The sequence below is a fragment of the Schistocerca americana genome, chromosome 1 (genome assembly GCF_021461395.2).
Source record: "Schistocerca americana isolate TAMUIC-IGC-003095 chromosome 1, iqSchAmer2.1, whole genome shotgun sequence".
NCBI classification, from domain to species: Eukaryota; Metazoa; Arthropoda; class Insecta; order Orthoptera; family Acrididae; genus Schistocerca; species Schistocerca americana.
Window position 1 is genome coordinate 595,663,284 of NC_060119.1, and position 23,397 is coordinate 595,686,680.

A 23,397-nucleotide genomic window follows, 5' to 3' on the forward strand; every position below is an offset into this window, starting at 1 on the left:
ACAACAACGGTTCCAGCCCTTCGGTTCCGCCATTTATAGTTGGCCCCAGAGCCGCAAGACTACACCTGCCCCCTTGATGGTGGCGGACACTCGCATCCCTGTTGCCCCTGCATCACCTGCTTCAGGAGCAATGCTATCCCAACCATCGAGAACATCAGTCCCCACTTCTGAGCTGGAGAAGCTTCAGTCTTCTTCAGATCCTCTCACTAGGAAGGGTTCTCTTGGTTCACTTCCTTCCAAGATTCCTACCAGTGGGAAAGAGGACACCCGCCAGCGGCTGAAACGCCCACAGGCAGCTGGTCGTAGGGCTTCAAGATCCTCCTCAGTCAGTGAGACTGAATCATTGAAGCCCTCCCAGTCAGGGAAACCCAAGGATCAGCGAGAGAAATCTAAAAAGAAGAAGACCCCCAAGAACAAAGAAATTGTGGAGGCACCCACACCACCGCTACTCATAAACTCTGTGTCTGGGGATGAGGTGGAGATTCTGGCCCCTGCTGAGGACCTAGATCTCTCCAGACCCTCAGACACAAAGGATATAGAATTTACAGGTACTCAGTCAATGGCAGCAAGTGACCTCTGGGCATAAATTGCCTCCTTGATTGCTTCATACCTATCCAGCCTCATGACAGCGTCATCCTCCAGAGGAATTGCGGCGGTTTCTTTCACCACCTGGCTGAGCTACAACAACTGTTAAGCTTCACACATGCTTTCTGCATTGCCCTCCAGAAAACCTGGCTCGTGGCAATGCGGACCCCTGCCCTTCATGGCTGTAGGGGAAGTTACAAAAACCGTAGCAAATATAATTAGACTGTCAGGTGGAGTTTGCGTTTATGTCCTGCACTTGGTATGTATCAAACCTGTGTCCCTTCAAACTCCTCTTGAAGCTGTGGCTGTCAGGATAAGGACAGCACAGGAAATAACTATCTGCAACATATTCCTACTTTTGGGAGATTTTAACGCCCATAGCCCCTTGTGAGGTGGCACTATGCTTACTGGCCGAGGTAGAGATGTCGAACATTTACTGTCTCAACCCGACCTCTGCCTCTGAAATACTGGGGCCCCCACACATTTCATTGTGGCTCATGGTACTTACTTGGCCATTGATTTATCACTTTGCAGCCCAGGACTTCTCCTATCTGCCCACTGGAGAGCGCACGATGACTTGTGCGGTAGTTACCACTTCCCCATCTTCCTATCACTCCCCCAGTGTCATTCCCCCGGACGCCTACCCAAATGGACTTTAAACAAAGCAGACTGGGAAGCTTTCACCTCTGCTGTCATCATTGAATCTCCCTCATACAGTAACACCGACGTGGTGATTGAGCGAGTCACCAGAACAATCATTTCTGCAGCGTGAAACGCTTGGGTATCAGACGCCATCAGGTGTCCATGGCATTAACATCAGTGGAGTGTTATCTACCAATGCAAACACAATTGCCAAGCACTTTGCTGTGCACTATGCTCGGGCCTCTGCATCGGAGAATTGCCCTCCAGCTTTTCATTCCTTTAAATGGCGGATGGAAGGGAAACTTCTCTCATTCACTATGTGCCACAGTGAACCCTATACTGCTCCATTTACTGAGTGGTAGTTCCTCAGTGCTCTTGCACATTGATCCAACACAGCTCCTGGGCCAGATAGGATCCATGCTCAGATGATTAAACATCTCTCATCAGACTACCAGTGACATATCCTCATCATCTTCAACTGCATTTGGAGCGATGGTGTATTTCCAATGCAATAGCGAGAGAGTGTCATCGTTCCAGTGCTCAGACCTGGTAAAAATGTGCTCGATGTGGGTAGCTATCCGCCCATCAACCTCACCAATGTTCTTTGTAAGCTGCTAGAAAGTATGGTGAGTCAGCGTTTGCGTTGGCTCCTGGAGTCACGGGGCCTACTGGCTCAATGCCAGGCAGTTTCTGCCAGAGTCGCTCTACCACTGATAATCTAGTGCCCCTCAAGTCTGCCATCTGAACAGACTTCTCCCAATGCCAACACCTGGTCGCCATCTTTTTTTATTTAAGAAAAGAATACAACACACCCCCAACACCATGTCCTTGCTGCTTTATACGAGTGGGGTCTCTGGGGCCCACTCCCAATTTTTATACAAAACTTCCTCTCACTCCATACTTTCCATGTTCAAGTTGGTGCCTCCCATATTTTCCCCCATATCCAGGAGAATGGGGTTCCGTAGGGCTCAGTATTGAGTGTGTCTTTAGTTTTAGTGGCCATTACAGTCTAACTGCAGCTGTGGGGCTGTCCGTCTCACCTTCTCTGTTTGCAGAAAACTTGCGTTTTGTACAGCTGCTACAGTATTGGCATTGCTGAGCGGCACCTACAGGGAGCCATTCACAATGCGCAGTAACCCACGGCTTCCAGGTTTTAAGCCGTGAAGTCGTGTGTCATACATTTCTGTCGGTGACCTACTGGTCACCCAGAACCAGAACTTTACCTTGAAGATGATCCACTCACTGTGGTAGAGACTATCGATTTTTAGGACTGATTTTTGACACGTGATTGACTTGGTTTCCTCATCTTCGTCAGCTTAATCTAAAGTGCTGGCAGCACCTCAATGCCCTCCTCTGTCAGAGCAACACCAGCTGGGGTGCAGATTGCTCTACACTGCTGCAGCTCTACAAAGCCCTTGTTCAATCCTACCTTGACTGTGGGAGTCTGATTTATGGTTTGTCGGCAACCTCAGCATTGTGGTTACTAGACCCCAGTGCACCGCTGTGGGATTCAACTAGCAATGGGAACTTTTAGCACGAGTCTGGTGATCAGCGTACTGGAGGCCAGGGTCCCTCTGTTGCAAATCAGGCACTGACAGCTGCTCGCTAATTACATCGTGCACATTCGTAGCTCTCCTGAGCATCCAAATTACCATCTCCTTTTCCCCAAGGTGGTTCTTCTCCCACATCAATGGCCCAGGTCAGATAATACGATCGCAGTTTGCATCCGATCTCTTCTGTGTGAACTGGAGTCCTTACCTTTACCACCACCACTCCAGGCCCATTCACATACACCTCCATGTTATATACCTAGGCTGCAGCTTCATATGGACCTATCGCATGGCCTTAATGACTCAGTTGCTCCCAGGCTCTCCGCTGTCACTTCCTCTTGATTCTTGATGCATCTCAGGCTCTGAAGTAATGTACACCGATGGCTTAATGGCTGATGGTCACGTTGACTTTGCCTCTGCTCACAGAGGACGTACTGAACAGTGCTCGTTGCCCGATGGCCATGTCTCGTGCTTTTGAGCATATCTGTTCTTGCTCCGGTGAGTCATTTCTTGTGTGTAGTGACTCCTTTAGCAGCTTACAAGCTATTAATCAGTGCTACTTGTGCCATCCTGTGGTAGCGACCATCCAGGAGTCTGTCTGTGCCCTGGAACGATCTGGTCGTTCAGTGTTGTTTGTCTGGACCCCAGAACACAAAGAACTTGCTGTCAGGCTGGCCAAACAGGCCACGCAGAAACCGCTTCTGGAGATCGGCATTTCTGAAACTAACCTGCATTCGGTTTTATGCTGGAAGGTTTTTCGACTATGGGATACAGAATGGCATAACCTCGGTATGAACAATAAACTGCGTACCATAAATGAGACGACAAATGTGTGGAAGTCCTCTATGCGGGCTGGTCACAAGGATTCTGTGGTTCTCTGCCAGCTCCTCATCGGCCTGGCTTGGGTGACCCATGGCTATCTCCTGTGGCTTAAAGACTCACCTCAGTGTCAGTGTGGCAGCTGGTTGATGGTGGCCCACATTCTGTTGCGCTAACCCACTTTGGCCGCCCTGCGACGAAATCTTCCGTTACTGGACTCGTTACCATTAATTTTAGCTGACAACACCTCATCGGCTGATTTAGTTTTACGTTTTATACGAAAGGGGGGGGGGGGTATTGTTCTATCTAAGTTTTAGCACACATCCTTTGACACTCCTGTGTTCTCTACCCTAGTGATTTTAAGCTGGAGATTTTAATGTGTTGCAGAGTGGCTGCCTGATCCTTTTTTCGTGTCTTGATCAGCCAGCCACGGTCATCTACTCTCTTGTTTTAATCCCTTCTTCCTGTTTCTTGTGTGTCTCTGTGGTTTTTTCATCGTATTTTGTCCATTGCAGTTTTTGTTGCCCTTCTGTCATTCTTGGGCTTTTTCTTTTCTCCTGGTTTTGGGCAGTAAGTCTTGTTTGCTTCATTATTTCCCTCGTGGACTTATTTTATAGGAACAAGGGACTGATGAGCCAGCAGTTTGGTCCCTTCCCCCCTTTCAACCAACAAACCCACCAACCAGCAACCACTATGCATGAGATGAAGAAACCATCTGTCTTGGTTGCAGTATTAAATTTTTTTATTATTTCTCAATGTCACATTTCTCCTTTTTTTAGGCACCTTCGGATTGGTCTACAGCAGAAGTACAAAATTTCATAATAGTGGCATGACCCCATTTAGTGAGACTGGATTACCAGAAAAGATTGAACAACCTACTGATATTTGGTAGCAGTGGGTAAATGGGATACAGTGCATAAAATATCCGTGCAGATTATTACCCCTTGTCAGAGGTGTCCTATAAAATAGAATAAAACAGAAGATGACCGAAACATATTTTTTAAAAAAATATGTGACCTGATTTGCTCCTAAATTGACAACCCCCATAGAAAAAAGTGAAAAACAGCAGATTACCTTATTATTACAGCATGTGGCACAGCCCAAAGCAAATTAAACGGGATCAGGCCTCATAAACATGCCGGTGGTGTAGTGCATATTCTGGTTGCACATGTCACACTGGAGATGAAAACATACAAGGTCCGTATGACTAGTGCACACAGCTCTCAACAGATGGCGTCTGCAGGCTGTGAGCTATGGTAGTTCTCATTTGCTAAATCTTGTCAGTTATTATAGATGACTGGTGTTGTAAAAATTGCTGATAAAATGTTTACATTAATCACCAGAATAACCAGGGCAAATAAAAATAAAAACATTGCAAAATTCAAAAATCCTCCACCATGCACAAAAAGGATAAACACACAACAGCCTGGAAGAAATGGGATTAGCTAAGCACATCGGGAAAACATTCAGGCGGCTCCTAAACAATCAGCTGGCTGGAGGGAACCCGGTGTATCTCCACAGTATGAGATCATCGCTCAATGTTAATTGCTGAGCCCTGGATGCTATATTATTGAATTGTGCCACCTACTACATTATTCAAAGGTTATCCTTTTAAATTTCTAATTTTTAAAGTTTACAGATTTTTATTTGTGGTTTTTACACTCACTGGGTGTTCTGCATTATGCACATTGTGACATGTAGCTGCCGTTTGCACTCTTGTGCTGACATAGCATTACATTTTGTAACAAGGAGGCCATTATTGTTTGAGGTATGAAATTTTTTTTAAGTTCATTGATTCTTACTATGCACCCTGTAACAAACAGCTGCCATTGGCACCCTTGTGCTAATGTAAATGTTTTTAACAAGAAGGTTCATTATTGTCTGGAAGGGGAATTTTTAAGATCGATTTTTGCTATCAGCTTTTATACCATGGGACCTCTGTGTTTTATATAGGATGCCATATTGTTAACACTGGCAGTTTTTAATGTTGATGTGACTGTATTATAGTTGCATTTATCACCATCCCTCTGAAGTGTATTTTATGACTTAGGTGCCACACTTGCTTGGCATCCAGACGTAGCACTGACACTGTTAGTCAGTAGTGATAAGGTACAGTCTCATGCATCAGGGGGAGGGGCGTAATTCTGGTTTAAGGGAGATTAGCATATGCACAATGTAGTTGGCTGTAATACTACATGGGACAGTCGAAATTGGTATCCAAAACTTGTCTATGTACTTTTACGTTTTAATATTATGAAAAGGAAAGTTGCTACTCACCATATAGTGGAGATGCTGAGTCGCAGATAGCCACAACAAAATATTGTCGTAAATAAACCTTAATGGCTGAAAGCTTTATTTATTTGTGACAGTCTTTTTTTTTCCTATCTGTGACAATTTTCCGTTTCTTAATATTGTTCCATTCCATCCTGTATTTTCCATTGTTTGATTTACTTTTATATTTTCTCATTGCAACAATGTATTTTTTTTATATACATTAGTTTTTAATTTTCATTCACCATGATTATTCTGGCTCTTACTGTAAGCATTTTATCACCAGTTTTTAGAACACCAGTCATCGATAATAACTGTCCTGGTTTGTTGTTATCGCAAGATTTAGCAACAGAACGCTATTGCCTGCAGGTGCCATTTGCCGAGAGCTGCATGTACTAGTTGTGTGTGCCTTATACGTTGACATATCCAGCGTGATGTGTGCAACCAGTATATCGCTACAAATCTGGCATGTTTACTATGTAAAGCATTACTGCTTGACTTTTCTTATTTCTACTGTAGGTTCTCAGCTTAGGGACAAAACAGGTTACATATTTTTTTCAAAATACCTTTTAGTCATCTTTTATTTTATTCATAAAAACAAAGATGAGGTGACTTACCGAACAAAAGCGCTGGCAGGTCGATAGACACACAAACAAACACAAACACACACACAAAATTCAAGCTTTCGCAACAAACTGTTGCCTCATCAGGAAAGAGGGAAGGAGAGGGGAAGACGAAAGGAAGTGGGTTTTAAGGGAGAGGGTAAGGAGTCATTCCAATCCCGGGAGCGGAAAGACTTACCTTAGGGGGAAAAAAGGACAGGTATACACTCGCACACACGCACATATCCATCCACACATACAGACACAAGCAGATATATGTCTGCTTGTGTCTGTATGTGTGGATGGATATGTGCGTGTGTGCGAGTGTATACCTGTCCTTTTTTCCCCCTAAGGTAAGTCTTTCCGCTCCCGGGATTGGAATGACTCCTTACCCTCTCCCTTAAAACCCACTTCCTTTCGTCTTCCCCTCTCCTTCCCTCTTTCCTGATGAGGCAACAGTTTGTTGCGAAAGCTTGAATTTTGTGTGTGTGTTTGTGTTTGTTTGTGTGTCTATCGACCTGCCAGCGCTTTTGTTCGGTAAGTCACCTCATCTTTGTTTTTATATATAATTTTTCCCACGTGGAATGTTTCCTTCCATTATTTTTATTTTATTCAGTTTTATAGGATACAGCACAGTGCTTTTAAAGCTTTGACAAGAGGCTACCTGCTGGGACTTTCTATGCGTGGTATCCCGAGTATCCATCATACCAAATATCAGTAAGTTGTTTAATATTTCTTGGTAGTCCAGTCTCACTAAATGCAGTCATGCCACTATTATGAAATTTTGTATTTCCTCTGTAGGCCAGTCTGAAGATAATAAATAAAGGGACAATATTATGAGGAGGAAAGTTGCCATTTGCCATATAGCGGAGACGCTGGGTCACAGATAGGCACAACAAAAACAGTTTCACACTTAAACCTTTCGGCCAATGGCCTTTGTCAACAACACACACACACACACATTCAAACGCAACTCACACACATGACTGCAGTGTCAGGCAACTGAAACCACACTGCAGCAGCACCAGTGCATGATGGCAGTGGCGACAGGGTGGGGGTAAGGAGAAGGCTGTGGCGGGAAGGGGATGTATAGTAAGGTGGTGGTGTGGGACACTGAAGCACTGCTGGGGAGCGTGCAGGGGCTGGGAGGGGGACAGATAGTATGGTGGGGATGGTGGACAGTGAAATGCTGCAGGTTTGGCGCGGAGGACAGGGGAGAGGTGGGAGGGAGGGGGGGGGGGGGGAGTAGTGGAAAAGGAGAGAAAAAGAGAGAGAAAAATAATAAAAATGAAAATACTGGGTGCGGTGGTGGAGTGACAGCTGTGTAGTGCTGGAATGGGAGCAGGGAAGGATCTGGATGGGTGAGGACAGTGACTAATGAAGGTTGAGGCCCGGAGGGTTACTGGAACATAGGATGTATTGCAGAGAAAGTTACCACCTGCACAATTCAGAAAAGCTGGTGTTGTCGAGAAGGATCCATACGGCAAAAGCACTGAAGCAGTCATTGAAATGAAGGATATCATGTTTGGCAGCGTGTTCGGCAACAGGATGGTCCACTTGTTTCTTGGCCACAGTTTGTCAGTGGTCATTTATGTGAACAGACAGCTTGTTGGTTGTCATGCCTACATAGAATGCAGCGCAATGGTTGCAGCATAGCTTGTAGACAACATGACTGGTTTCTCAGGTAGCCCTGCCTTTGATGGGACAGGTGGTGATCATGACCGGACTGGAGTAGGTGGTGGTGGGAGGATGTTCGGGACAGGTCTTGCATCTAGGTGTGTTACAGGGGTATGAGCCATGAGGTAAGGGATTGGGAGCAGGGGTTGTGTAAGGATGGACGATTATATTGTGTAGGTTCGGTGGACGGCGGAATACCACGGTAGGAGGAGTGGGAAGGATAGTGGAGAGGACATTTCTCATTTCAGGGCAAGATGAGAGGTAATCGAAAACCTGGCAGAGAATGTAATTCAGTTGCTCCAGTCCTGGTTGGTACTGAGTTACAAGGGGGAATGCTCTGCTGTGGCCTGACGGTGAGACTTTGGGAGGTGGTGGTAGACTGGAAGGATAAGGCACAGGAGATTTGTTTTTGTACGACGTTGGGAGGGTAATTATGGTCAGTGAAGGCTTCAGTGAGACCCTCGGTATGTTTCGAGAGAGACTGTTCGTCTCTGCAGAAGCAACGACCACAGGTACATAGGCTGTACGAAAGGGACTTCTTGGTATGGAATGGGTGGCAGCTGTCGAAATGGAGGTATTGCTGGTGGTTAGTTGGTTTGATATGGACAGGGGGTACTCATGTAGCCATCTTCAAGGTGGAGGTCAACATCTAGGAAGGTGGCTTGTTGGGTTGAGGAGGACCAGGTGAAGCAAGTGGGGGAGAACTTGTTGAGGTTCTGGAGGAATGTGAATAGGGTGTCCTCACCTTCAATCCAGGTAGCAAAGATGTCATCAGGAATCTGAACTAGGGGAGGGGTTTAGGATTCTGGAATTTTAGGATGGCCCATGAATAGGTTGGCATAGGATAGTGCCACACAGGTGCCCATAGCCGTACTGTGGATTTGTTTGTAGGTAATGTCTTCAAAGGAGGAGTAATTGTGGGTGAGGATATAGTTAGTCATGATGACTAGGAAGGAGGTTGTTGGTTTAGAGTCCGTCGGGCATTGGGAAAGGTAGTGTTCCATAGCAGTAAGGCCATGGGCATTAGGAATGTTAGTGGACAGAGAGGTGGCATCAATAGTGACGAGCAGGGCACCATGTGGTAAAGGGACAGGAACTGTGGAGAGTCAGTGGAGGAAATGGTTGGTATCTTGTATATAAGAGGATACGTTGTGTGTGATAGGTTGAAGGTGTTGATCTATGAGCCACAGTAACTGGCCACAATGGGGCTTCCTGGGTGGTTAGGTTTATGGACTTTAGGAATCACGTAGAAGGTAGGAGTGCAGGGAGTGGTAGGGGTGAGTTGAGAGATGGACACTGGGGAGCAGTTCTGGGATGGGCCTAAGGATTTGAGTAATGACTGGAGATGATGCTGGATTACTGGAATGGTGCAAGGTTTGTAGGTGGAAGTATCTGACAACTGGTGGAGTCCTTCTGCCAGGTAATCCTTGCGGTTCAGAACAGCAGTGGTGGAGCCTTTGTCTGCAGGTAGGATAATAAGGTCGGGATCAATTTTTAGATGGTTGGACTGTGGTTCTTTCTGCAAATGTAAAGTTACTCTGCATGTTGAGGAATTTAGGGAATGATGGTGAGGTTTGAGGTTAAGAAATTCTACAAAGTTAACAGGGGGTGGTTTGGTGGCTGTGGGGGTGGATCACGGTTGGATGGAGGAGTGAACTGAGTTAGGCAAGGTTCAGTATTGGTCTTCGGTTGAGTCTGATTGGTGGATTTGGTGGAGAAAAAGTGTTTCCACTGTAGGGACCGGGGAAGGAGAGAAGATCTTTAACAAGTCCAAGATGACTGAATTTGGGAGTGGGGCAAAAGGTGAGGCCTTTGGAAAGGGCTAAGGCTTCTGGAGGAAAGGTTCATAAGAGTGTTGCAGGTCTGTTTAGGTTCTGGATTCTGTGTGGCGGTCGGAGGGAATTTTTGAAGGTGGGATAAGTGTAGTAGGTCTGCGAGACAGGGTTTATCATCTATGAGGGTGTGTGGGGGAGGTTTGGAGCTTGTTGTAGAGGTGGTGGACATTGGAACTCCAAGGCGGGAGCAGGAAGTGAGCAGGATGGAGAGCTTTTTGAGGTGGCATTGTGCATGTTGCTCAAGTTCCTCCAGGGCAAGAGTTTGAATGTGTGTTATGGGTTACAGGAATTTAAGATTGCATAGCAAGAGAATCTTGCAGATGGAGCCGAGGTACTACAAGGATGTTTGGGCTTGGTCGATGTGGTTTTGCAGGACTATGTTGGTGAGAGTAAGGATTGGCAGAATTTGAACAGGTGGAGGTTATTGTGGAAGGAGAGGTGGCAGCCAGAGATGGGTAATTTGATGGTAAGGCCATTAGGGGGGATTCAATGAGGAAGCAACAATGCAGGAACAGTATGTGGGACTGGTATCTGGTATGTCTGAAATGAGTCATTGGGAAATAATTGAAAAATTTAATACTGCAGCCAAGACTGCTTTTTTCTTTATATAAACAGTTTACTTACTTTTTTCCATCTGTCTCATTTTCATTTGACTGCTGTTTATATAAACATTGTGACCCAGAGGCCCATCATCCTTTCCAGAAAGGGAAGCTTTCCATCTCTTCTGTCCACCATTGTAAACTTGATGCTGGGTGAAGGCAATTAAAATGATCAAAGAAATGGTTGTGGGCATTCAATAAAAGATCAAGTCAGTGTCAGCACACAATGGCAAATTTTCTACTTCTAGATCATATAGGCACATCCACAAGACTACTCTGTAATTCACAATTAAATGCCTGGCAGAGGGTTCGGTGAACCACTTCATCATTCCCATGTCCGGTTTTTCTCTAATTAAGATGAAGAGCCACGTGGGGTAGCCGCGTGGTCTAGGGGCACCTTGCCACAGTTTGCACGGCGCCCCCTGTCGGAGGTTCAAGTCCACCTTGGGCATGGATGTGTGTGTTGTCCTTAGTGTAAGTTAGTTTAAGTTAGATTAAGTAGTATGTAAGCCTAGGGACTGATGACCTCAGCATTTTGGTCCTATAGGAACTTACCACTACCACTTCGATCAAGAGCTCTTCAAGAGGAACCCAGGTAAAAAGGCACACTATATCAAAACTTATAGCTAAATTGAGGACTCAAGACATAAACACTTCAAACACTTGATGAATACCATTGACTTGGTAATAATATGGGGTTCACATTTTCCAATGTGAGGGCTACAAATAGGTGCCTAGCTACTTAGCCAAGTTGTAAATGGGCTCACCCAAATTACTCACTTTACACTGCAGTGTTAACCATTTTTTGTGAATTTTTGGCAAACTGTATAATCTCGACAGAATGGCAGCACATCTTCTGATAACAAGCTGTTTTTCAGAAATGAAAGTGTCTCAAGTTTTTTTTTTTTTTTTTCAGTCTCATTTATATGTCTGTTGACTTCCCGATGCCTATCTTTACCCCTTCTGTTACTTGTATTCTAATCTGAACTTCTCATTACCATATAAAAAAGCTAACAGACTCATTTAGTTCATCTATATAGTTTTGTATTCCCTCATAAAGGTTTGTTTGCATTTCATAGCAGGCAAGTGTTAAACAAATGTAATAATTGGAGACAGCTTCTAACATAATGGTTCATGATGAAAAAATTGGTTGAGTTTTACTTTGTGAGCAGTATTTTGAGTGTAGTCTGCTGTTGTTGCATACCAGCTGTAAAATAACTTTATAACTTCTTTGACGCTATTGATGTACTATCACTTTTGTTGGTTGCATTTAATGATTTAACTGTAGAGTGATCTTAAGTTAGTCTTACAATTTTTGTTTCATTGTATGGTCTTACATATTTAAGTTAACATTATATAATCAATATTTTTCTTTAGCGGTTCAACATATTCGAAAACAGAAGCTCAGCGTCAGCTGGACGAAAGTAACAAAGGACATCAAATGTTACGTAAAATGGGTTGGAGTGGAGCGGGCTTGGGTGTCAAAGAACAGGGCATTGAACAACCTATTTCAGGTGGTGAGGTAAGACCTCTCTCTCTCTCTCTCTCTCTCTCTCTCTCTCTGTGTGTGTGTGTGTGTGTGTGTGTGTGTGTGTGTGTGTGTTTCTGATTATGTCAGACATTAGTGTTTTTGTGAAGTTTGATACTCACTCCAAGGTAAACATATTGTAGCTTCTTCATATTACGATGTGTGTGTTGATACTGTATTACATGTTTAAAGGCAAATTCAGTTGTACACTGGAGATCTCATAAAGTAACAAATTAACTTTGGCATGTAAAAAGTTTGTGTTAGACTACATATTGAGAGGTCCAGTGTTCAGTTCACAGTCAGGCCTAGGACGTTTTCTGTTACATATAGCTGCAATATTATTTTAATGTGAAAAATAAGAAATTTTACCGTGATTCAGAGTCCACACTAAACTGTAATCCCCTTGTAAATGACTGTGTTAGTTAGTTCAGTGGTAAGGGAGAGGTCAGCTCATACCACCTGTAGCAGAATTGTGCATAGTAAACCTATGTGGTGTTCAGTCTAACCTTTGGGTTTAAATCTGTTTAAATACATGATCATACTGAGAATTTTTCCAAAAATGGTAGGTAGAAAAAAGGAACCTGCCAAGAAGAGAGAATTTACTCATCCTCCTTACCCATTTAAAGCAAGGGGTGCGCTGACCTGGGCACCTACTCCAGAGAGCACCGAAGGCTGAATGTACAATCTGTCACTAAGCTAATTATTAATTTGTACTGAAAGCTGTGATATTACTAATTGTATTTTACATTTAAACATTGTCAACAGACCTGTTATACATGGGTGACGTGCTTTTAAACACTTACGACTCATTTTCTCAGTTGGGCCCTCCTTTCAAGTTGAATTGAAATTAGTGACGTTGTCAAAAAATTTTGAAAGCTGAAGCTTAGAAAGTAGGTTTTAAATATTTTTGTGATTTTAAAAATTGAATGACTAATTGTTTGTGTTGGTCTTTTTGTGTGTGAATAAATGAAGATTCTGCACACTACGTTTTTTATGTAAACTATAAAACAAAATTACTATCTCAATAAATTTTAAATACTGGTGCTGGATTAGCTGGTTAACGTAACTTCAATGTCACCTTGGGCAGCAAGGTAGTGCACTTATTCCTGTATGATGTAGACTAGGGCAGTCTCTGGTTTCAAATTACTTCTTGTACACAGCAAATAAGAAACAAAGGAATGAAAGACATTAGCTTCTATTGGACATTGTATATCAATGAAGCAAGTTGAAAATTTGTGCTGGTCTAGGATTCAAACACAGGTTTCCTGCTTACTAGGTTGATGCACTTACCACTGCACCATCCAGACATGGTGGACACCACAACCACATCAACTACCCTAGCACGCCTCCCATCAGACCCAAATTCTCAACTTATACCACACACTATTGATTAGCGCTCCAGCTCATTAGCCTCATTACTCGCGGCATCTCACCAATTCCCATAAGGTTTCAGGGTTTGTGTGCATCCACATTGAAGGGATCATTGGCCATCTCCACATCAATTATCTGTATTTAGTGTCTATTCTTTCAGACATGCCCAGAAGAATAGACACAATTTTGATCCTTCAGCCACTATCAATCAAGGCGCAAAGGAATTAAAGGCGTTACTGCCAGTGGACATTGATTTATACTGAGCTCGGACTCTTAGTGGAATCGAAGAGATGCTGAGAATAATGAGGCTAATGAACAGGGGCACTAATCAGTAGTGTGTAGTATAAGTTGAGAATTTGGGTCTGCCAGGAGACATGCTAGGGTAGTCATGTGGTTGCAGTGACCACTGTGTCTGGAAGATGCAGTAGTCAGTGTATCTGCCTAGTAAGCAGGAGACCTGGGTTGGAATATAGATCCGGCACCAATTTTTGGCCTGCCTCATTGATATAAATCAATGCCCAATGGCACCTAATGTCTTTAATTCCTTTATGTCTTGATGATTCGTAGTGGCTGCACGATCAAAATGTTTTCTGCTATTTCAAGCATGTCCAAAAGAATGGACACCACGTATACACTTGAAATAAGTGACTGATTGAAAATGACATTTCTTTGTTGTGTCAGTATTTCATTTTTAGTATCTCATAAGTGTCTTATGCATTTTAGAACCATATGCTATTGCGTTACCATGGCTTATGTTCAGCTATTTGGCAACACAATAATTTGTCTGTGGGCAATCTTCAGCCCAGCAGCCATGTCCATATGCCATAACACTGATTGAAAGTTTGTCAACACGATTTGTACAGATAAACCCAGTAAATTGTGTAAACACACTTTCTGCAGGTTTAAGTATCCGCTGTTAACCTACCAGGTAGAAATTTGTAAGAATGTGTGTGGCGTGAGTCAGAATTGTGCTCGAGCAAAATCTTGAAATTTGTGTTCTGTACTTCTGCAATACTGACATCTAATTTAACATGCATGACATTAGTTGCACTCTGCTCATGTGTAACTTTGTAAGCATCATAAGAATTATTTTGGACAAACTCAATAGCACCTGTGATTTATATGAATATGTGAATATGAAGACACTGCAGTTTGAATGATGAGCAAATGTGCATCTTTAGTGAAGAAGAAAAAAACTGGCTTTGGAAGCACCTAAACAGTTATAAATCATTAAACAAAAAACATTCAGACATTCTCATATCAAAGAAATCAATCTGCCTGGAAATATTAACAATTTCCATTATAAACAAAATGCTCACTAATCACATGTAATTGCACAGTAGTTGAAACAGTATCCAGTATTGTTGTAGCCTCAGAAATGGTTTTTCATGATAATATGCTTTGCTCTGTTTGACCCACTTTACACTTACTCATGACTAGCATTTTCCCATCAGTTGGTACTTGCTTCTGCACAATGTCTATTTTATTAAGAGATCTCTTTCTCATCTCTCTTGGAACTTCCATTGGAATAAGTAGTCTCTTAACTGTTTTTATTCACTTTTCGTAAAGCATAATTTTACTCCCCAAGTATATGTGTGTAGGTAATGCAGGCTGAAAAGTAGTGTGTCTGTTACATGGAAGAACAGTTTTTAGGCCAGCTGTCCATGTTTAGTTCATGTAAATAATATGACAGTGCCTGGTCCTGCCTATAAGTCCCATAAATACACAAATTATTTTTGACAGTTGGCAATGGTTTGTAGATAATTTGTTGGTGTGAATTCATCACTTGTATCATTTTATTGTGAAATTCCATGGAAATTTAACCAACCTCTTGTCTGTCCTTCCATTTTCTCATCGTTATGCTTTGCTTATAGCAAAAATTGTATTTCCTTTGCCCATTTTTGCAGAGTATTCCTTCCATTTAACCATACTGTCTAAGTGCCATGTCTTTTTTTAATATTCAATAAGATTTTAACTAGTACAGAGCTATTGTAATAATTACCTGTGTGATTATGATGTCTAACAGATAGCTTCTTTTGTAAAAAGTGTAGAAAGACTTCTTCAGCATGGGACTTCCCATTCATATCATCAAACATCCTTGTGTACACAGTGCACTTATTTATAAAAGCATTCAGATTTTTCAGAATGTACGTTTTAGTGTCACATTTAGGCCTTTTGTTTTGAATATAGAGTCTTAAATGGCAGTCTACCTCTCCAAAGAATTAGTGATTTAGGTCTCTTCCTGCATAATGCACTCGGTACATTCTGTTGTTAAAATAATTTAGTTTAGGTCATATTTTGTATAACTGAATATCTAGCTTTGCATGTCGTAGCTCTGAATTATTATCAAACTGTAATGAATGTAAGATGATCGTATCTGTGACACTGTTCATACTCACTACTATTACTCTTTTTTGAAACAGAGTATCTTTCTTCCAGTAGTCTTGTAATCAGATACATTTCACTTTACAGGTACATAATGTAATACCCAAGAATACAAATATTTTGTCAATACTAACAGGTTTCCAGCTACAAATCCTAGACCCATTCTTTGCATTATCGCTCAGAAATATATTCACAATTTTGTTTGTTTCATCAGCTAGATACTGGAATATGTCATCTGTAAATCATAGCCTAAAGAAGTCCATTGGTGTATTGCTAGTAACGCTGAATAAGAAAACATTCTCATTTTGTAAACTGATTATACTGCATGTCATGTGCTTCATCATACCAAGTCTTGCCTGATTCATTAATTTCTGCCACGTGGCTTCCATATATATGTTCCCATATATATTTAAAAATTGTGAAGCATTGCCAGTTTTGCTAGTAGATAGTAAAATCTAAGACAAATGTAGTCACACTTGCACTGAGCTTGAATGTTGCTGTACCAAATATACTTCATTCAAGTAGAATAAATTCCCAAAATATGATACCCTTTTAATACGAATGAAATTCCCTATGGAATGCCATACAAATTTTGGCAATAATGTTCCTAATTTTGAATAATCTGTGTACCAGGTAGTAGTGGAATTGTCACGGAAGTAAAACATTTTAAAAAATAAAACCAAATTATCTTAGGACTAAGTACAGTCACGTCTGCAACACGAAACATTGTAGCACAACATATTAACATGTCAACAGAAATAACAGTTTCTAGATTTCAAACCTCATCTATTACATTGTTCATTGTTTAGCATCCCATTCTTAATTACTGGTACTTCTCTACTGACATTGATCAGATTAACCTTTCGATTTGAAATGTCTGTTATTGAAGTTTACAGTGATGACAACCCTAGTTTTTTAACTATTCACAAAGCAAGGTGGCACGATAGTTCGCCCACTGAGGTTTTCTTTGGGAGGAGCAGGAGAAAAAATCTTGCCCAGCCATCTAGGTTTGAGTTTCCTACAGTTTCCTTAAATTAGTTGAGGTGAATGCTTTGCCAAAACACAGCTAATTTCTTTCACCGCCTGTGCCGAATCCAAACCTGTGCTCTCTCTTTAATGGCCTCAACATCAACAAGATATTAAATGATAATTTTTTCTTTCTGGCCATTCCACCTATGCAGTAGCACCTTTAATGTAAGTAATACACTCCTGGAAATGGAAAAAAGAACACATTGACACCGGTGTGTCAGACCCACCATACTTGCTCTGGACACTGCGAGAGGGCTGTACAAGCAGTGATCACACGCACGGCACAGCGGACACACCAGGAACCGCGGTGTTGGCCGTCGAATGGCGCTAGCTGCACAGCATTTGTGCACCGCCGCCGTCAGTGTCAGCCAGTTTGCCGTGGCGTACGGAGCTCCATCGCAGTCTTTAACACTGGTAGCATGCCGCGACAGCGTGGACGTGAACCGTATGTGCAGTTGACGGACTTTGAGCGAGGGCGTATAGTGGGCATGCGGGAGGCTGGGTGGACGTACCGCCGAATTGCTCAACACGTGGGGCGTGAGGTCTCCACAGTACATCGATGTTGTCGCCAGTGGTCGGCGGAAGGTGCACGTGCCCGTCGACCTGGGACCGGACCGCAGCGACGCACGGATGCACGCCAAGACCGAAGGATCCTACGCAGTGCCGTAGGGGACTGCATCGCCACTTCCCAGCAAATTAGGGACACTGTTGCTCCTGGGGTATCGGCGAGGACCATTCGCAACCGTCTCCATGAAGCTGGGCTACGGTCCTGCACACCGTTAGGCCGTCTTCCGCTCACGCCCCAACATCGTGCAGCCCGCCTCCAGTGGTGTCGCGACAGGCGTGAATGGAGGGACGAATGGAGACGTGTCGTCTTCAGCGATGAGAGTCGCTTCTGCCTTGGTGCCAATGATGGTCGTATGCGTGTTTGGCGCCGTGCAGGTGAGCGCCACAATCAGGACTGCATACGACCGAGGCACACAGGGCCAACACCCGGCATCATGGTGTGGGGAGCGATCTCCTACACTGGCCGTACACCACTGGTGATCGTCGAGGGGACACTGAATAGTGCACGGTACATCCAAACCGTCATCGAACCCATCGTTCTACCATTCCTAGACCGGCAAGGGAACTTGCTGTTCCAACAGGACAATGCACGTCCGCATGTATCCCATGCCACCCAACGTGCTCTAGAAGGTGTAAGTCAACTACCCTGGCCAGCAAGATCTCCGGATCTGTCCCCCATTGAGCATGTTTGGGACTGGATGAAGCGTCGTCTCACGCGGTCTGCACGTCCAGCACGAACGCTGGTCCAACTGAGGTGCCAGGTGGAAGTGGCATGGCAAGCCGTTCCACAGGACTACATCCAGCATCTCTACGATCGTCTCCATGGGAGAATAGCAGCCTGCATTGCTGCGAAAGGTGGATATACACTGTACTAGTGCCGACATTGTGCATGCTCTGTTGCCTGTGTCTATGTGCCTGTGGGTCTGTCAGTGTGATCATGTGATGTATCTGACCCCAGGAATGTGTCAATAAAGTTTCCCCTTCCTGGGACAATGAATTCACGGTGTTCTTATTTCAATTTCCAGGAGTGTATAATCATGAGAAATGTGAGATGTGGAATTGTAGTTTAACTATATTTTAGTACTGCTATTTGGGCTGTAAAATTACTGAGGATGTCTGATGTAGAGTGTATATAAAATGTAGACTGGCAGTGGCAAGGAAAGCCTTTCTGAAGAAGAGAAATTTGTTAATATCAAATATATTTTTAAATGTTAGGAAGTCCTTTCTGAAGGTATTCGTCTGGAGTGTAATCTTGTATGGAAGTACAATATGGGTGATAAAACAGATCAGGTAAGAAGAGAATAGAAAATTTTTAAATCTGTTGCTACAGGAGAATCCTGAAGATTAGATTTGTAGAGTGTGTAACTAATGAGGAGGTACTGAAAACAATTAGGTAGATAAGAAATTTGTGGCACAAATTGACTTAATGAAGGAATCATTTGATAGGACACATTCTAAGGCAAGAGCTCACCAATTTACTAGAGTTGCTTGGAGAACTGCATCAAATCAGTCTTCAGACTGAAGATCACAGTGACAACAATAATTGGGGGAACCAACCACAGAATGACCGAGGTTCCTGAACAGATCTTCATTCATAATGTGAAATGTTGTCAGACACAGGTTGTATAAAAATAAGAGCCAGCATATGTCACTTAATTTAATTCCGTAATGCCATTTAAGATTACTTATTTGGGTAGCTCATTAAGCTGGCTAAAGTTACACGGATCCAAAAGTGTGTAAAGCTGCATCCTTACCTGAACGCACCATGTCACGCATCACCGTGTGATGCAGATCAGCACAGAACTGTGCAGAATGGAGCAGACTGTTTGTAGGTTCTCAGCAATGTTCCAGTGTGCTTGCACATGTGTCAGTAACAGTGGAAAATGAGAAACTCTGTCCAAACAGAGCCTGGTACAAACACTTCATTTCCTTTGCTGTACCGATGTAGTGTAGAACTTGTTTATTTTCGCTCAGTGCAGCGTGTTTTGACATCCACTTGTGCCCTGCTGCACTGCACCAAATTTCTTTCCATGGTTTTGCATGACCGGTTTGGACACAGCTTATTTGTGGTGTGAACAAAAACCTTTTCAGGGAACTGGGGATTCTAACTATTGTTTCCAATATATTTGTATATTGTCATAATTATCTATTTTTCATACTAAAAGTTCAGGTCAGAAATAGGAGTAATCTTCTTAAAGTCAGATATTTTATTGTAGAAAAGTGTCCATTATTCAGGCACAACTTGCCAGCAGCCGTAAAATGTTCAAATACAAATAAATTTCAGTTTGATATGATCCTAAAGCACTTTTTGTAGCCATCTCTTTTTATTCCATTGACAAACTTCTTAGTTAACGGGACTGATATTGTATGTACAGTTAGACAGAAAAGTAATGCACACAGGCATGTAGGACACGAGCAAAAACAATTAGGAAGATAGGGCAAAAAGTACTGTACATTTAAGCACACTTCTTATGTTTCAAAAGCCGCACGGTCGGAGGTGCGTTGTCACACTCCGTGCAGCTCGCCGCATCAGAGGTTCGAGTCCTCCCACGGGCATGGGTGTGTGTGATGTCCTTAGTGTAAATTAGTTTAAGTTAGATTAAGTAGGGTGTAGGCTTAGGGACTGATGACCTCATCAGTTTGGTCCTATAAGATCTTACAACAAATTTCCAATTTAAGCTTTAATCCCCCCCCTCCAACATAGTCACCGTTAAGACTAGCACATTTCTCCCATTATGTACGAAGTGGGTGTGTCCCCCCCACTCCATCACTGAAAAGTACTTCTGACTTTACTTGAATCCATGACTTGACAGCTGCCTTCTCTTCATCATCCAAGGTGTAATGAATACCTTTGGGGTCTCTTGAGTAGAAGAAGGGAAAAAAAATCACAAGGTGCAAGATCGGGGGAGTAAGGAGGGTGTGGAATTGGTTCAAACTTCAGGTTTTACAGAGCCTCTTCAGTTCCATGTGAGGGGTGTGGATGAGCATTATTACATTGGAAGATTATTGGCACCAGGCTGCCTGTACATGATAAACCCAGTGTTGGACATGGTTCCAAGTCTCCATATACCAACAAGAATGTACTATTGCCTCTTGTACCAGATAATCAGTCACATTGACTCAGTGAGCATCCTAAAACATAGTCAAAAGAATTCTTTTTGTGGGTGGTTGTGTTTTGAACTTCTTTGCATGAGGAGATTGTTCACTAATGAAGCCAACAGATTTATTGGATATTAAAATATGGTTCACAATACGTTTTCAAGTGATTCGCTGGTTATTTTTAACCAAGTTGTCGAAGAGTTTGTAATGCTTATTATATGGCAGTGGTCGAATGTTGGCTTTGTGTTTCATTGCCAGTCATGGCTTTTCCAGGCTCACAACCATGAAATTTTATCACTCATCAATTTACAGTAGACCTATCAATAGCATTTTCACTATAAGCAGCCTTTAAACAATTATGAGTCTCACGAGGAGTGAGTTTTTCAGCAGTTAAAAATTTGTTAACAGCATGCTGTTTAACTCGCATTGGCATAGCACTAGAACTTCTGATACTGAAAATAAACTGGATGAATGCAACACATTCAAGCTTCAGCTGCATCTAGAGAGGAAACTTACCTCCCATATGCCACCTGGCACATTTCTCAAGGTCATTTAGCTCATGTTCCGCAAAAATGTGTGCATTATTTTTTAGCTTACTCTCATATTATTAATAATATCAAATAACATGAGATGTTATCTAAAATAGACTTATGTTCACATTTAGTGCAGTAATGCGAACAATGTAAGTAAGTGTTGTACACTGATTTTCAGCTTGACGATGGATTCCCACATCCATAAAGAGCATTTCACTTAAATTTTGTGGAAGTTGTTGTTGTTGTTGTTGTTACTATTACTATCGTATTGATTATCTATTCTTACCCTGTGATGTGTCATACATCCTAGAGAATCTCCATACCATGGATATCTGAAACAAGAAGTATATCTAATCTAATCATAGGTATAGTCTACTGTAAACCACATTCTTCTTTTCCTGCATTACATGCCCTCACTTCGGGTTTGATGGGATCCATTGAGTTGGAGGATAAATATGTGCCTGCTTCGTTTTTAAGGAAAGCCACATACTCATTTCAATGAAGGCCTTGATTCAGTGGCAGCCAGGAAAAAGTTCACTGATATTCCATAACATTATAACTCAACTATCCTCTGCATTTTGTTCATAAGATTATTGAATGGACAATGCTTGCATGTGAGAAGTCAGTTATCTTTAACCCGTCACTGAATATTTTGATTGAATTTGGCCACTGCATTTGCACAGTAGTTGTGAATGAAACTATTAGCTGAGGAAAAGGAATTTTGATGTGATGTTTAACTAGCAGACTATGTATCAAGGAATTGGTCCTATTGAGCAATGGTTCCTATTCAGTGGGAATAGAGAAATGATTGATGGTGTGAAGAAGCATCTTTGGGTTTATTGATTTCTGTCCAGCTGCAAGTTCAAAAATTTGAAGTCTTTGCAACATAAATTTATCTGTCAGGAGTTGGCACCATATATGAAGACATAGTTCTGCAGCTTCCAAGACAGAGCACTGGTCAATGTTGAAGGCACCACCCCAGTGCAGATATAGTAATACTATAGTCTGTCTGATTTGGTGAGTGCTAATTTGATACCACTGCAGTAAAACATGGCACCATAACACAACTGAAGAAGCAGAAGTGATCAGTGCAAGGTGAGCATTGTTGCAGCATGGGTACCTCACCAAGTATGAGCAATATTCATCATTTGTTCTAAGCCTTGATGAAAATTTCTGATAATATCATTAGTTGTAGATTAATCCCAGGAAGTGGACAGCCATGGTTTCTGATGTGTGGTTTCTCCAGTTTCACCTACAGAGAAATGTGGTGTACACGTTTTCAAGTAAAACAGCACTTCTTTAGATTTCTAACCATAAGGCACTATTACAGCATGATCTACACTATTGATAAAGTGTTACTTCCTACTTTTCCTAATGTTGTGACAGATGTTGGTAAGTAAAACAGTTCATTAGTCGATCCGTGGAATTTTCTTAGGTTAATTTTTCAGAGTACTTGCAAAATGTTTGTCGGTCACAGTATTTCTTATGTTGAAAGAGTCCTGCAAATCAGTGCCCCTTTAACAGTGGATCAGCTCTTCTCAGTGGACTATTTCTCCTTTTGCATTGAAAGGTGCTGAAAGAGCTTTCTGCTGTTTGATATATCCATTGGAATAACACACCAAGATAGTATAAACTCGATGTATTGTCTATGATATACAATTCTAGGTGAGGGCAGATCGACTACATTTACATATATTTTAGTCGGACAAGAATATGTATGTTTATCAGAGTCCATTAAGACACTAACAACATGTACAAAGCTATTTCAAAATCATTTGTTCACTGGCGGGCATTTCTTTGACACATGGAGATCACATTCTCTCTGTGTCCTACACCTGCAGCACCACAGAGCAGATGACTTCACCCAGCTGGTAGAAACGCTCATTTGAGCCCACGTCACTGAGAGTGCAAGATCAGTATAGCTCCGATCTGCACAGACCATAAAGCACCCCCCAAAAGTGGAGTAATTGTCCTCTTATTTACTACCTGAACTCAAATATGTCCTTCATCAGTCAATGGAGAGTACGGAAGTGGGACATCTCATTCCCAGAATGGCATGTCCTGCATCACTGACCAGTATAATCACAGCACCATGAAGACTGCATGCAACAAATTCAAATTGCTACGAAGTGTACTACATGCTTGGATATGCAAATGATTAGCATTGCATCACAAACACAGAAAGTAGGTAAGAGTAATACTATCTATGTTCTGAATTGAAGGAAACATTATGCCTTGGATTTCTCTTTCAGAAACAACATTTAAATGTCATTTGTGTGTGAGAATAACCACTTACGCCTCGTGT

The 23,397-nt window shown here is 42.4% G+C and overlaps 1 protein-coding gene across 6 annotated transcripts in view; it reads left to right on the forward strand.

Moving 5' to 3' along the window:
• The window catches only part of LOC124606870 (calcium homeostasis endoplasmic reticulum protein), a 377,438-nt gene that overhangs the window by 300,121 nt on the left and 53,920 nt on the right, over positions 1 to 23,397 (forward strand). For all 6 annotated transcript variants that reach the window (XM_047139002.1, XM_047138971.1, XM_047138963.1 and 3 more), the window contains one exon: positions 11,958 to 12,102. In XM_047139002.1, the coding sequence (XP_046994958.1) occupies positions 11,958 to 12,102 (145 nt within the window). The remainder of the gene's footprint in view (positions 1 to 11,957; positions 12,103 to 23,397) is intronic.